General features: G+C 39.3%; 1 protein-coding gene across 4 annotated transcripts in view; it reads left to right on the top strand.

Moving 5' to 3' along the window:
• The window catches only part of LOC140737758 (potassium/sodium hyperpolarization-activated cyclic nucleotide-gated channel 1-like), a 382,146-nt gene that overhangs the window by 128,544 nt on the left and 240,062 nt on the right, over nucleotides 1–13,540 (top strand). For all 4 annotated transcript variants that reach the window (XM_073064381.1, XM_073064378.1, XM_073064380.1 and 1 more), the window contains exon 4: nucleotides 3,111–3,329. In XM_073064381.1, the coding sequence (XP_072920482.1) occupies nucleotides 3,111–3,329 (219 nt within the window). The remainder of the gene's footprint in view (nucleotides 1–3,110; nucleotides 3,330–13,540) is intronic.

Below are 13,540 nucleotides of genomic sequence, written 5' to 3'. Positions count from 1 at the left end.
TGGAGAAACAGATCTTTCCATCTGTGGCCTCCTTCACTGACATAGTTAGGTCCAATATTTGCTAAATAAGCAACTCAATAATATAATCCATTGGCCCAATAAGTTCCCTGACCATTGTGCACACCGAACTAGTCCCAGTTTCCTACAATTGGACCACATCCCTGGGTGCCCCATATCTCCATGTAAATATTCAATTGCTTCTTAAATAATACTATTGCACCTGACTTTCTCATTCTATATATTCAGCAAAATTTGTGTGAAAAGTTTGTCCCTCAGGTCCCTTTTAAGTCTTTCCATTCTCATTATCATTCTCTTTCCATTCTTCCATTTTGTGTGTATTACTTAAGAGGGATTGGCATATCCTGTGATCAGTTCGTAGTCATCTTTATTTCAACAGACCTCACCAATTCCATCACAGACCTCATACGTTTTTAGTTTGAAATTCTTTTCTTCCCCCAAAGTAAGCAGTTAATCAATATGCATCTGATAACACTAGAAAACATGCACACTTTTTTCCACCAAGAAAATGATAAAGTTATCGCATTTGTTGTTAGTGTTGGGTACTGTTAAGTGGGTTAACTTTTCTGGGAATACTTCAGCTTACTTTCAAACAAAAGGATTATGATAAAATGGGTATGTTTATCTAAGTAAATATATTTAGGTCTGGAAAAAGTGGCTAGATTTCCTGGTAAGGTTAAATTATATCTGCTTTACAAAACAATGGAAGGCATTATTGAATATTTGATATTTGTCATGAAAAGCAGCCACACAAGATATAGCTAGAGGGGCATGAAAGTCATTGCTTCTGACCAGAATTGTAATCAGGTGTTTTCTGTAATTCCTGTAATATTCCACTGTGTAACTGGAGTCAAATGCCAGGATTTTTTAATACTTGCAACAAAATACATTTTTTTTTTAAATGGCTTGCAAGGGTTCTAAATTGCCATATGGTTTATTTTATAGCACCACTTTGCTACAATAACATAATTCTATTATCATGACATGAAGTTAGGCTGGTGTGGCAAATGTGCAAAAACTGAAGTAAAGCTAACATCAAAGAACATATCCTACTTTTGCCCACTGATGTGGTGAATTGAGGCATTGAACTTCAAATATCGCAAAAAAAATTAACTGTCATATCAGCATTTTATTACTAAGCCCATCTATAAATATTTCTTTTCATATTAGCTATATGCATATATGCAACAATTTTATTTATTTACATATATAAATGTGACATGTACGTTTGCCATATCATTTTTTATATAACAGTATATAAAATAGATCCGGTGGCATCTGTTTTTCTTGCATAAATCATACATAAATGCAGTATACCCTGGCTGGATCCTTTAATAGGTGAGAACCAGCTCCCAAGGGGAATTTGGCATTGGTACTTTGTATGCAAAGTCACTCATGTGCATGTTGTTTTCATGGTGACAGTTGCACTCCAATGACACTGCAAATAATGTACGCGTGATTTAGTCCATTTTTGTCATATCGTAAATAATGCGTGCAACCATCTTAATTGAATATACATGAGCAAAACTAGAAACATGTTCTTCTAAGACTATCTGTTAAAGAGTCTGCATTTTGACATCAATGTCCTCACATCGTCAGCCAACTTCTGTTTTCAATGCTCAGCATAACTGAAGCCTTGTCACAGGTTGTTCCATCACTGCCTGTAGGTTTTTGTAAAATAAATCCCATCAACGTTGCAATTTCTTCTTCCTAATTCATCCCTTACCGCACACTGGTGTGAAGACACACGTGGCTTAACTCATCATGGCAGATCACAACATGGAGGTTCCCCCAAAAGCACAACATTGTCCAGACTTCCCCCTCTCACTGTTTTCCTCACCTCACTGGCAGAAACGTAACTGCTAAGGGAAGGAGTACCTGTAAGATCTGACATTTTTCTCGGTGATCTGTGTAAAAACCTGTGCTTAGAAGCTGTAAACCATGTACAATACTGTGCAAAAGTCTTAGGCGCTTGTACTGTATACAGCTAAGATGCCTGAGACCTTTGCACAGTACTGTAGTAATTGTATGTATTGTACTGCAGCGCTGCCGCAAAAAAAAACACATTTCATGTCGTGAGTGATAATAAAGCTGACTCTGATATGGGTCGCTATTGAGGACTGAGACTGGGAAGGGGGCAGGCAGCAGGGAATCATGGTTTGGAAAAAGGGGAGGGAGAGCAGAGGGAGCAGGAAGCGCCGGAGAGACATTCTTTCATGGTCAATAAACAAATTGTTTGGAACCAATTGTCTGGTGTCTCAGGGTTGGGTGTGTCTTCACATGCACCACCCTCTGCCCATGGCACTCCATTTCCACCTGTCTCACACCCCTCCTGTGGCGGTCCACCCTCACCATTCCCAATATCCTTTGCTCCCGCCAGATTACAATCGTACTCTCTGCTCCACATTAACAAATACAGCGCTGTACAAATGTCTAAGGCACACTTTTATTTTTATATATATATATATATATATAAACTTTTGCACGGTACTATAGGGTCCTGTTCAACTACATGATTCTGTATGCAAGTCATCATAGTGATTTTCTAACACATTTTGTCCAATTCCATAGGTTCTTGAAGATGATCCAATTGAGGATTGACTGTATACATATTCAGTTCATCAAAAGAGGATAAAATCCAAATACCTTGATATCTAAACAGGCAATTTAATAAATCATGCATATGTATCTTTGCATTGTCTATTGACAATTTAGGTATCGGTTATTACTATTTGTGCACGTGTTTCCCAGTCTGTCTTTATACACTGATTTCGTACACTGATAAGGGTGAGATTCTATAAAAAGATTAAACAGTAAGCAATGCAGCTGATAGGATATGGAGCCAGATATAAAAATAGAAATACAATGATAGTAACAACATGATCTCTGAATTTCTGAATCTGTAAGCAAAAAAGCACAAAAAACAGCAGAGTATAGCAGTCTCTGAAGGCCAGCTAATCCCGGTCGGTTTGAAGAAATGTTAGTAGTCTAATGTCACAGCAGCCAGTGATCCATTACACTTCTAATAATAAAATGAAAAATTAAATCTTTCAGAAGTTTTTGCTGACTGAGTGTTCTTTTTCTCTATGCAGAATGATTCATGGGGGATGCAGTACTCCTATGCACTGTTCAAAGCGATGAGTCACATGCTTTGCATTGGCTATGGAGCTCGGGCACCAGTGTCGATGTCTGATCTCTGGATAACCATGCTGAGCATGATAGTTGGAGCTACATGCTACGCAATGTTTGTTGGCCATGCGACAGCTCTCATCCAGTCCTTAGACTCATCAAGACGACAGTACCAGGAAAAGGTAGGTGTCGCAACAGAGATAACAATATCCTACTACATGGTTTTCTAATTAAACAATGCCAGAGTTAATCGCTGAAGAATTTCTCTAGTCAGCAGTTGCTGCTCGATGATCAGGCATGCAGAATCTGAGACATATAATGACAGTTGTTCACTCAAGGTGAAATCTGCATTGTCATTTATTTCTTGTGATGACCTACTGGGGCTGAGAGTGACTCTACTCAAGTTCAGTAGGCTCTGAGGTAGCTGCTTTGGGCAATTAAGGATTTACATATTCTAGAACAGGTCATTAGTTAGTGAGGTGGTGCACTTCTTCAGTGATTAACGTCAGGCTTTTGCATGCTCCTAATGAAGAGCTTGAGGTTCTCAGTATCAAACAAATGACTCTTTCCCTAAACACAAGAGATACTACAGATACTGGAAATCCTGAACTATAATGTAAGGGGTGACCTAAATGAAACCTACTAAATTTTGAAAGACAACGTTCAGAGTGAATGTGGAGAGGATGTTTCCTACAGTGGTATTGTCTCGGACCAGAGTACACAGCCTAAGAATAGAGGAGCGTCCTTTTAGAACAGGGATGAGGAGGAATTTCTTTTGCCAGAGAGTGGTGAATCTGTGGAATTCATTGCCACAGGCGAGTCTTTACATATATTTAGTGGTGGAACAGAATTGATGGGCTGAATGGCCTAATTCTGCTCCTATATCTTATGTTCTTAAAATGCTGGAGGAACTCCGCAAGTCATGCAGCAACTATGTAGAGAAATAAACAGTCGAAGTTTTGGGCAGAGACCCTTCATCTGGACTAGAAAGGAAAGGGACAGAAGCCAGAAAGAATAGTAAGGGGAGGTAATCATAGACCAGGTGATGGGGCACGTGGGTGGGCAGGGGAGGAGGGAAGAAAGTTAAGCTGAGAGGTGATAAGTGGAAGAGGTAAAGGGCTGAAGAAGAAGGAATCTAATAGAAAAAGACAGTAGACCATGAACTAAAGGGAAGGAGGAGGGTAACCAGAACGCAGAATGGAAAAACAAGGTGCAAGAGAGGTATAGTTACCAGAAATTAAATAAATCAATGGCTTACCCAGATGGACTGTGAGATGTTGCTTCTCCAGCCTGAGTTTACCTCATTGTGGCAGTAGAGGGGGTCATGGACAGACATGTCAGTATGGGAATGGGAAATAGAATTGAAATGCTTAGTCCCCAGGAGATCCTGGGGTTTTTTTTTGTAGTGGACTGAGCGAAGGTGTTTGATATAGCAATCTCCCTATGTGCTTTAGGTCTCACTGATGTAGAGTGGCCAGATACTGGGAGAACAGATACAATAGATGACCCCAACATACTCGCAGGTGCAGTGTCACCTCACCTGGAAGGACTGTTTGGCTGAGGGAGGAGGTGTAGGGGAAGGTACAGCACTTGTCACGCTTGCAGCGATAAGTTCCAGGAAAGAGATCAATGGGAAGGGATGAGTGGACAAGGCAGTCATGTAGAGAGTTCCTTCCTATTTTGTCAGTCATGGAGCAGCGAGACCCATGGTGACATTGAACCTTTTCAAGAAAGTTTTTAAGGTTTTGCCTTTGATTTTTATCTTCTGTTTTGCATGATGAAGCTTGGAGTAGAGTGTCTATTTCAGGTCTGATCTCAGGTATGCACGCAGAGTGATCAGCCACTGGAGTCAGATCATTGTAGCTGGCTGAAAGTTGATGGAAAGCACATTATGTAATGCTCAGTTCAAATTCTGTCTCACTGGGAAGGAATCCAAAATCTAGTCATAAAATTTGGGTAAGATTTGTCTGGCACTATTTGTTTCATTTCTTTATTCTCAATCAAAAAGAAGTACAATTTCAATAAACTGATTGATTGCTGCCTAAATATTGGCATTTCAAAGCTCCTGAAGTCACAGTCAGCACGTTGTGGTAGTTTTGTTGACTACAATCTGGATCCCTCATGATGTGCATTGGAAGAGCATGTACGCGTAACAGATCCTTACTGCTTATGTTGGGAATGTGCACCAACAACTTGGATCAGCCACAAGCATAATCTCAGCATTTATTGCAATAGAAGATGCTGATTACCAGGATTACTTGAGCAATTTTCAAATTGTTTGAGTTTATTTATTTCATTGGGTTTTATCTTTTTGTGTTCAAAAAAGGTTTTCAATACTTTGGAGAGTCTTTAGTAGTTTTATTATTTCAGAATACTGTAAATGTCAGAAATATTCATTATTTTTGAAGCTTTAACATAATTCTGATGCGCTGAAAAAGTGTTCTCATCTATTCTGTGGGCTGGATTTGTTCTCGCTTTCCCACGTGATTGCGATTACCTTGCAGGAAATCTTGTCTTTGCACAAAGCAGATGATGTTGACTTCTCTCTGTATGTTGCTGTTGGGGAACAAGCAAGGTAAATCTGAGCATTTCATATAGGCCAGCAATAAGCAAGGGCAGCTCACTGCTACAGAAAATTTTAGAGCCATTAGTAGAGTCGTAGAAAAGTACCGGACAGAAACAGGCCCTTCACCCATGGCAAAGTATTTAAACAGCTTGCTCCCATTGGCTTGCACCAGCAGCATAGCCCTCCATACCCCTGCCATTCTTGTACCTATCCAAACCTCTCTTCAACTTTGAAATAGAGCTCGCATGCGCCACTTGTGCGGGCAGCTCGTTCCACGCTCTCACAATCAGCTGAATGTAGGAGTTTCCCCCTCATGTTCCCCTTAAACCTTTCACCTTTCATCCTTAACCCATGACCTCTATACACCTCATAATTTGTATACCTCTTCCAACTCTCCCCTCAATCTTCTACGCTCCAAGGAATTAAGTCCTAACTTATTCAATCTTTCCTTGTGGTGTAGCATCTAAATCAATCACAGTTCAAGCATTCAGAAACTGTGTGGGAACTCCATTTCAGCAGTAATCGCTTGAAAGGACTTTGATGTATTTGATGTGCTAAATAGCTGAAGTGCCTTGAATTTTGTTATAAATTATAAGCAGGTGGTGTACAACAGGAACAATTCATCTGTTGCAGAGCTTGGATTTTAATAATAAAATAGAGCAAAATGACTGTGTGGTGGTTCTGATGAGGGAGCAGTGGGCTAGGGAGGAAAATAGTGCTGTTGCTGATTCGATTAGGGTGAAATTCCTGGGGAATTATGATGTGATCATTAAGGCAGCAATCTTGCTTGTTTTACAACAGTGGGTTATGTATATAGTTTCAAGAATGGAGTTTAGACGGAAAGCTGACTGCAACACACACAAAATGCTGGTGGAACTTGGCAGGGCCAGGCAGCATCTGTGGAAAAGAGTGAACAGTCGGCGTTTCAAGCAGAGACGCTTCTCCAGTCTGGAAGAAGGGCCTTGGCTCAAAACTTCAACTGTTTAATCTTTTCCAAAGATGCTGCCTGGCTTGTTGAGTTCCTCCAGCATTTTGTGCATGCTGCTTTGGATTGCCAGCATCTGCAGATCTTCTCAGGTCTGTGCTGAACACTGGTGCATTAACAGAGTGCTTTTCAACATGTTGTTGAGACTGCCACGTTTCAGGATCTTCAGGGTTGTATAGTATTGCCCTTCAGTAAACTATTCTGATTGATACTCATTCATCTCTAGAGCCTTGAAGAATTTCTGTTGAGCTTTCCTGTGCTTTGAGGGGTGGGTGCTTGCAGGCTGTTTCCCCATCATGTTAGCTGAGACTAGCAGTAGAGGTCCTGGGTTAGGAATGAAAGTTGAAACATATAAAGGGAATCTGAGCAAGAAGTTTTTTCACCCTGGAGAGTGGTGTGAGTGTGTAAACTAGCTGCCAGTGGAAGTTGTAAAAATGGGTTCAATTTTAACATTGCAGTGAGGTTTAGATGGGGGCATGGATAAGTCAGGGATGAAAGACTACGGTCCAGCTGCAGGTAGATGACCAGGCTGGTATGTACTAAATCGGCTGAAGGGCCTGTTTCTGTGAGGTTCTATGCTCTACAACTCTATAATATTACCAGAAAGAAGGCCTTACAAATTGTCTGAAGGATAAATTAAGGTTTCTTCATAGATTTTACTAAAAAAAACATGTTGAGAGTATTGCGATGCACACTGTCCCCTATTTTTAAATTGTAATGGATACATTCAAAACAGACAACTGATATTTGGTGGACGGTATCAATTTGCTGCCTAAGATCTAATAAGGGCATCAAATGAAGAAGTGAGCATAAAGGCCACTTGACCAAGATGCATTTTCATAACCCTCAGGAAACTATTTTCCCAGCATTCTGCTAATTAGTTATACAGTGGACCCCAATTGCATGTAGCAGTTAGTCCTGACGAAGGGTCTCGGCCCGAAACGTCGACAGTGCTTCTCCTTATAGATGCTGCCTGGCCTGATGTGTACCACCAGCATTTTGTGCGTGTTGTTTGAACTTCCAGCATCTGCAGATTTCCTCGTAATTGCATGTAGCTGCTGGGATTAAATCTGAATTGCCAGTAGGTAAAGAGCAGATGGTCTTAATAAGAATCATATCAGCTCACCAATCTTTGTGGCACAACTATAATTGGCGGCCAGTAAAAAGAATTAAATAATAGACAATAATCATAACACTGAATTAAATATTTGTGTGAGGAAGTCAAAAAAAGTCACCGGTTCAGAATATATGCTAGATATAAAGCTGAAGGTAGGCATTGTGTTAATATTTTACAAGAAAATAATATTATCAACATAAAATATTTTGCTCTATTTCTTTACAGGAGCAGAATGTGCTTATTTGGTGGTTTGGCTCATTATAATTGCTGATTAATAAGTCCAGGCACTATACAACAATTAATTAAATAATTAATATCATTAATTTAGATAGAGTAGTGAGATGCGATCATTGAAATTATGTGGTGCCAAGAAGCTAATATAGTTTCTCTCATTTTCCAATGTTTAAGTGAAATAAGTTCTGAATATTAGTTATTTCAACTGGATCATTTAAAACCAATGAACTGAAGTGCTTAAACAAAAGTCAGAGTATAAAAAATGTCATATGACAATGTAAATACTGCTGTTGTTTCATCAATTCATGTTGCTTACTTGCCAATTTGTTTATTGATTTATGCAAACTGAAGTTTTAAACTCAGAGATATTGTATGTCTTATCCAATATAGATATCTATGAGTACCCTCACTAAAGGTGGGGGGGGGGGAGTTATACTGTAGTTACTTACTCTTCACAGAAAGTTCAATTCCTTGTTTATCCTCCCGAGTGTTTTTTGGTGCCAATACCTACTATTTGAGCAGTATTTGAGCCTTCCCTATCAGGGAGGAGATATTTCTAGCTAGCAAAGTAGTTCATACACAGTTCACTTGTTTTAGTGATGCATGTTTAAATCCAGGCAAAATTTTTAAACATTTAATACTCAGAGGTTTGCTATCTGATAAAGGATTTCCTAATTACAAATGGTTTCTAAAACACAAAGAATTTCCAAAACATGGATGCAATTCCTATATTCTAAAAACACATAACAACAAGTGCAGATGTATGAATTGTCCGTCGCCAAAGTCAAAGGTAGAGATCATTCTTAGGCAATGTTTGTGGATGATATGAAGATAGGTGGAGGGGCAAGTAGTGCTGACATTGGAGAAGATTCAGAGGAAGTTCAAGAGAATGATTCTGGGAATAGGAGGGTTAATATATGAGGAACATTTGTTGGCTGTGCTCCTGTACTCACTGGAATTTAGAAAATGGTGGGGGGTGTGGTCTTCATTGAAATGTATCAAATGTTGAAAGGCCTAGATAGAGTATAGATATAGAGAGAATAGTTCATACAGTGGGGGAGTCTAAGAACATAGAGGACATCCACTTACAATGGTGATGAGGGAGAATTTCTTTAGCCAGAGGGTGGTGAATCTGTGGAATTCATTGCCACAGACTGCTGAGGAGTTAAGGTCATTGGATATATTTAAGGTAGAGGTTGATAGGTTCTTGATTAATCAGAGTATGAAAGATTATGGGGAGAAGGCAGAAGATTGAGGTTGAAAGGGAAAATGGATGAAATGATGAAATGGTGAAATGATGGGTCAAATGGACGAATTCTGCTCTGACCTATTATGGTTTTATGGTCTTCTTGCTGTTCTTTACCATTCCTAACAGGCTTTACTGCTGTCGATGATTTGATGTGCAAAGTGATAGTATCAATTTGGTCTGCAAGATTCCTTGAACTAAATAACTTAGTCAGTGTTGTCCAAGTTGAAATAGACCTATTAACATAATGTCTTGAGCAATTAGCCCAAGTGTTGTGGGCCAACATCCTGTTTGTTTGCAAAAATGTCCTTTTAACTTCAGACAGATTATTGCTTGCCACTTCCATGAAGTACTGAAGACCAAAATCAGGTTTATTATCAGGGCATGTGACGTGAAATTTGTTAATTTAGCAGCAGCAATTCAATGCAATACATCATCTAGTAGAGAGAGAAAAAAGTAAAATAAATAATAATAACAATAAATAAACAAGTAAATCAATTACATATATTGAACAGATTTTAAAGAATGTGCAAATACAAATACTGTATATTTAAAAAAGTGAGGTAGTGTCCAAAGCTTCAAAGTCCATTTAGGAATCAAATGGCAGAGGGGAAGAAGCAGTTCCTGAATTGCTGAGTGTGTGCCTTCAGGTTTCTGTATCTCCTACCTGATGGTAACAGTGAGAAAAGGGCATGCCCTGGGTGTTGGAGGTCCTTAATAACGGACTCTGCCTTTCTCAGACAGCACTCCCTAAAGATGTCCTGGGTACTTTGTAGGCTAGTACCCAAGATGGAGCTGACTAGATTTACAACCTTCTGCAGCTTCTTTCAGTCCTGTGCAGTAGCCCCTCCATACTAGACAGTGATGCAGCCTGTCAGAATGCTCTCCACGGTACAACTATACAAGTTTTTGAGTGTATTTGTTGACATGCCAAATCTCTTCAGACTCCTAATAAAGTATAGCCATGGTCTTGCCTTCTTATGGCACCTGTCTCGCTGTCAGAAGTTAAACAAAGAATATTAGTTTACTCAAAAACAACTCTTTGATCTCTAGAGGTTTTAACTGCTGTGTTGGAAAACAAAGATTGGCAAAATGAAACCCCTGTGACCCTGCACAGTGAACATCTATCACAGTAAAAATCTCTATTTATGATGTCAAGAAACTATTGAATGGGAAATGCAGGGATCTCTTGGTTATTTGATATTTTCTCTTTCGATGGCTCACAGTCTCATTAATAATCTGATAACATTATTCCATTAAACTAGTCAGAACACAAGAATAAGATGCAAGAATAAACTATTTGCCTTCTCTGCCAAAGACTGTGATTATGGTCGAACCTCTGCTTTAAGACTACTTGCCCTATCCCCAAATCATTTGGTTCTCTTGATGTCCAAAAATCCATGGATTTCTGGCATTGTGATTGCCCAGATACCTCCTGGAAGTCCATCGTTTCTTTGGCATTATTGATGTCAGAGAAGGCCCTTGATTTATCGCAGATGAACTCAGCTCTGGCACTGAACAGAATTGAGAGTGCTGATCTAACCCTGGGCCAACATGGTGGTCTGGAACAAAGCTGTAGGTATCAGAATTTGGGGGGAAGCATTTCAATTGTGGGAAGTCAAACAGTGGAAGTAAATGGATTCCTTGCAGTGTCAACATCTCATCTGCTGACCCAAGAAATTCTTTGCTAAAGTAAGATTTGCTTACCTCTTTGCTGCTCTTCCGAGACTTTAATTTCTAGAGCCATGCTTGCCAATGCCTTCAGCTCAGCTGTGACCAACGGAGAGCACCAAATTGGAGTAGTGGAGTTGGGAAGTCTTTTTTTTTCCTGTGGGGTAGTTATTTAGCTGAAGAATTAAATGGGAACTATTTATTCCATTTGACACTATACTACTGCAATTGCTGGTGTTGTCTGCAGGGCAGTTCAATTGCAGTATCTCAGTCTACATTTCAAAAATGTGATTGATTTGAAAGTTGTTTCAATAGTTAACATTAAAGCAGAGGGGAAGGATGTAACTAGAACCAGATAAAGAGTGTCTCCTTGCAAGTTCTAATAGTGGGAATTAGGAGGGTTCAGAGGAATCAGGGTTCAGAGGAACCTCCTCCTCATCCTTTGGCAATGTCTCCTGCTCTCTGGCTGCATTTCCAATGAGGACTCCAACTGTTGCTACCACTGCTGCACCTCTTCCAAGTGCAGGCCTCCTGAAATGCAAGGTTGGATAACAGCATAATGTAATACTGCAGCAGAGTTGTACTGAAATACTAGAACCTTTGCTTTGCAGAAACATTCAGAAAAATTTTACAAGCTAAGCCAGGAGATGCGTTTTAGGTGGCTGTTCCCAGACACTGAGCCAATTTTGGGACCAGAGCAGTAATTTTCCTTTCTAATGTCGTGTTTCTGTAACTACACCCTCATGAGAGATATCATTAAATACTGTCTGGATTTCAACTTGAAAAATATTTGTGAACAGTAGTTGGGTACTTTAGTTATGCCTACCTTTTATAAATCCATTGTAGATCTCATTTAGAAGCTGTGAATATGTATGGAATTCAACCACACTTCATTGTTGGTCCCAGGAATTTCCCTCTAATAGGTGTAGTGTTCCTGTTTCTTAATTATTGAAATAGTATGTGATATTTTCCCATCAAAAGCAATGCTTTGCCAGTGCAGAGAAGGTGGGAAGATTGTAGTTTAAGAATCCAAATATTAGAACATAGAACATGTTCCAGCACATTAGTCAGCTCTATGTTCACCTCACATTCACCAAGCTCCCTTTCACTGGTCAATACTGAAGCAAAGTATTCATTAAGGACCTACACTATCTCCTCTGCCTTCAGGCATGTTTCTTCTCTTATCTCTGATCAATACTACCATTATTCTGATCATCATACTGCTCTTCAAACATGTATAGAACTTGTTCGGGTCCTCCTTAATCCTACTCACCAAGGTCTTCTTATATATACTTCTGGCTTTCTTATGTCCTTTCTTAAGCTCCTCCTGGCTGCTTTAAGAGTCCTTTCTGAGCCACTTCCTAAACTTTAAGTATGCTCCGTTCTTCTTCTTGACTAGAAGCTCCAACTCTGTTTCTCCTGTCTCAGTGGAACAAACCTATCCAGAACCTCACACAAATGCCCCCTTCAACCACCAACAGGTTTCCATTGTGTATTGAAGCACACACTCAACAAGTCAGGGACACCAGCTCCCCCTCTGCTATTAGATTTCTGTATGAACATTGAATCCATGAACTCTGCCTCACTACTTTTTTCTTCTCCATTTGCACTACTTATTTAATTTATAATTTTTAAATATTGTGGCAAGCATTTGGTCTATGATCACAGACGAGAAAGCTCATTTAACTCAACAACCATTTTTTATTGTGACAAGCACAAAAGCAGGCCAGGCGTTATGACCCGGGGAGAGAACCCACTGGGGAGGTGATCACACACCCCAGTTATAGTCAGGGTGACCCACAAACACACATGCGAATAACCGTATAACCCAAGCTAAAATGTAACAATAAATAAACTTGAACATCCCACCTAAATCCCGCAAAAGCATTTTAAAACTTGAACAATAAATAGTGCTGGCCACTAGGAATGCTGGGGTGGCTGTAGATCACCATCCCCCGCTCCAGAGCATTACAATATATATTTACTGTAATTCAGTTGTTTTTATTAATATATATTGCAAAGTACTGCGGCCACATAAAAACATATTTCATGACATATGCCAATGATATTAAACCTAATTCTGATTCTTTCTGTGTACATTTGATACTAATTTACGTTCCCAAGTCCAATCCCGATAGCATCATAAATGGCCCTATGCCATACCATCTGTCCGCTCCCTATCCACCGACTCTTAAAATCCTGAGATGGAAACCCGCTGCTCTTGGGAAAGTTCTGTTCTTCAAGTGCTATCATTTCTTCAATTCTGCAATCTTGATTTTATAATTTAGTTTTCTGACTCATTTGTAGTTCTAGTTCTTTACTGGTTATTTCCTTATTTTAATTTCCCCTTTGTATAGTTTTTTGATCACTTAGTTTACTTTCAAGTTCTTTAGTATTTTAAATTACTGGTTTATCTTAATTTTCCAAAATGATTTTTGTTTACAATCAGACACTTCATATTCTTTTTGGTCATCTCAGCCTTTAAATATTTCTGGTTGGTATGTTTTCTCTTTCGTTCTATTTCTTGCGGCTTTACAATATCATGTTATTTATTCATTAGCACTTGTTCTTTAA

This window comes from Hemitrygon akajei, chromosome 13 (assembly GCF_048418815.1).
Source record: "Hemitrygon akajei chromosome 13, sHemAka1.3, whole genome shotgun sequence".
In the NCBI taxonomy this organism is placed as follows: Eukaryota; Metazoa; Chordata; class Chondrichthyes; order Myliobatiformes; family Dasyatidae; genus Hemitrygon; species Hemitrygon akajei.
This window is presented reverse-complemented; position numbering and strand designations above follow the sequence as displayed.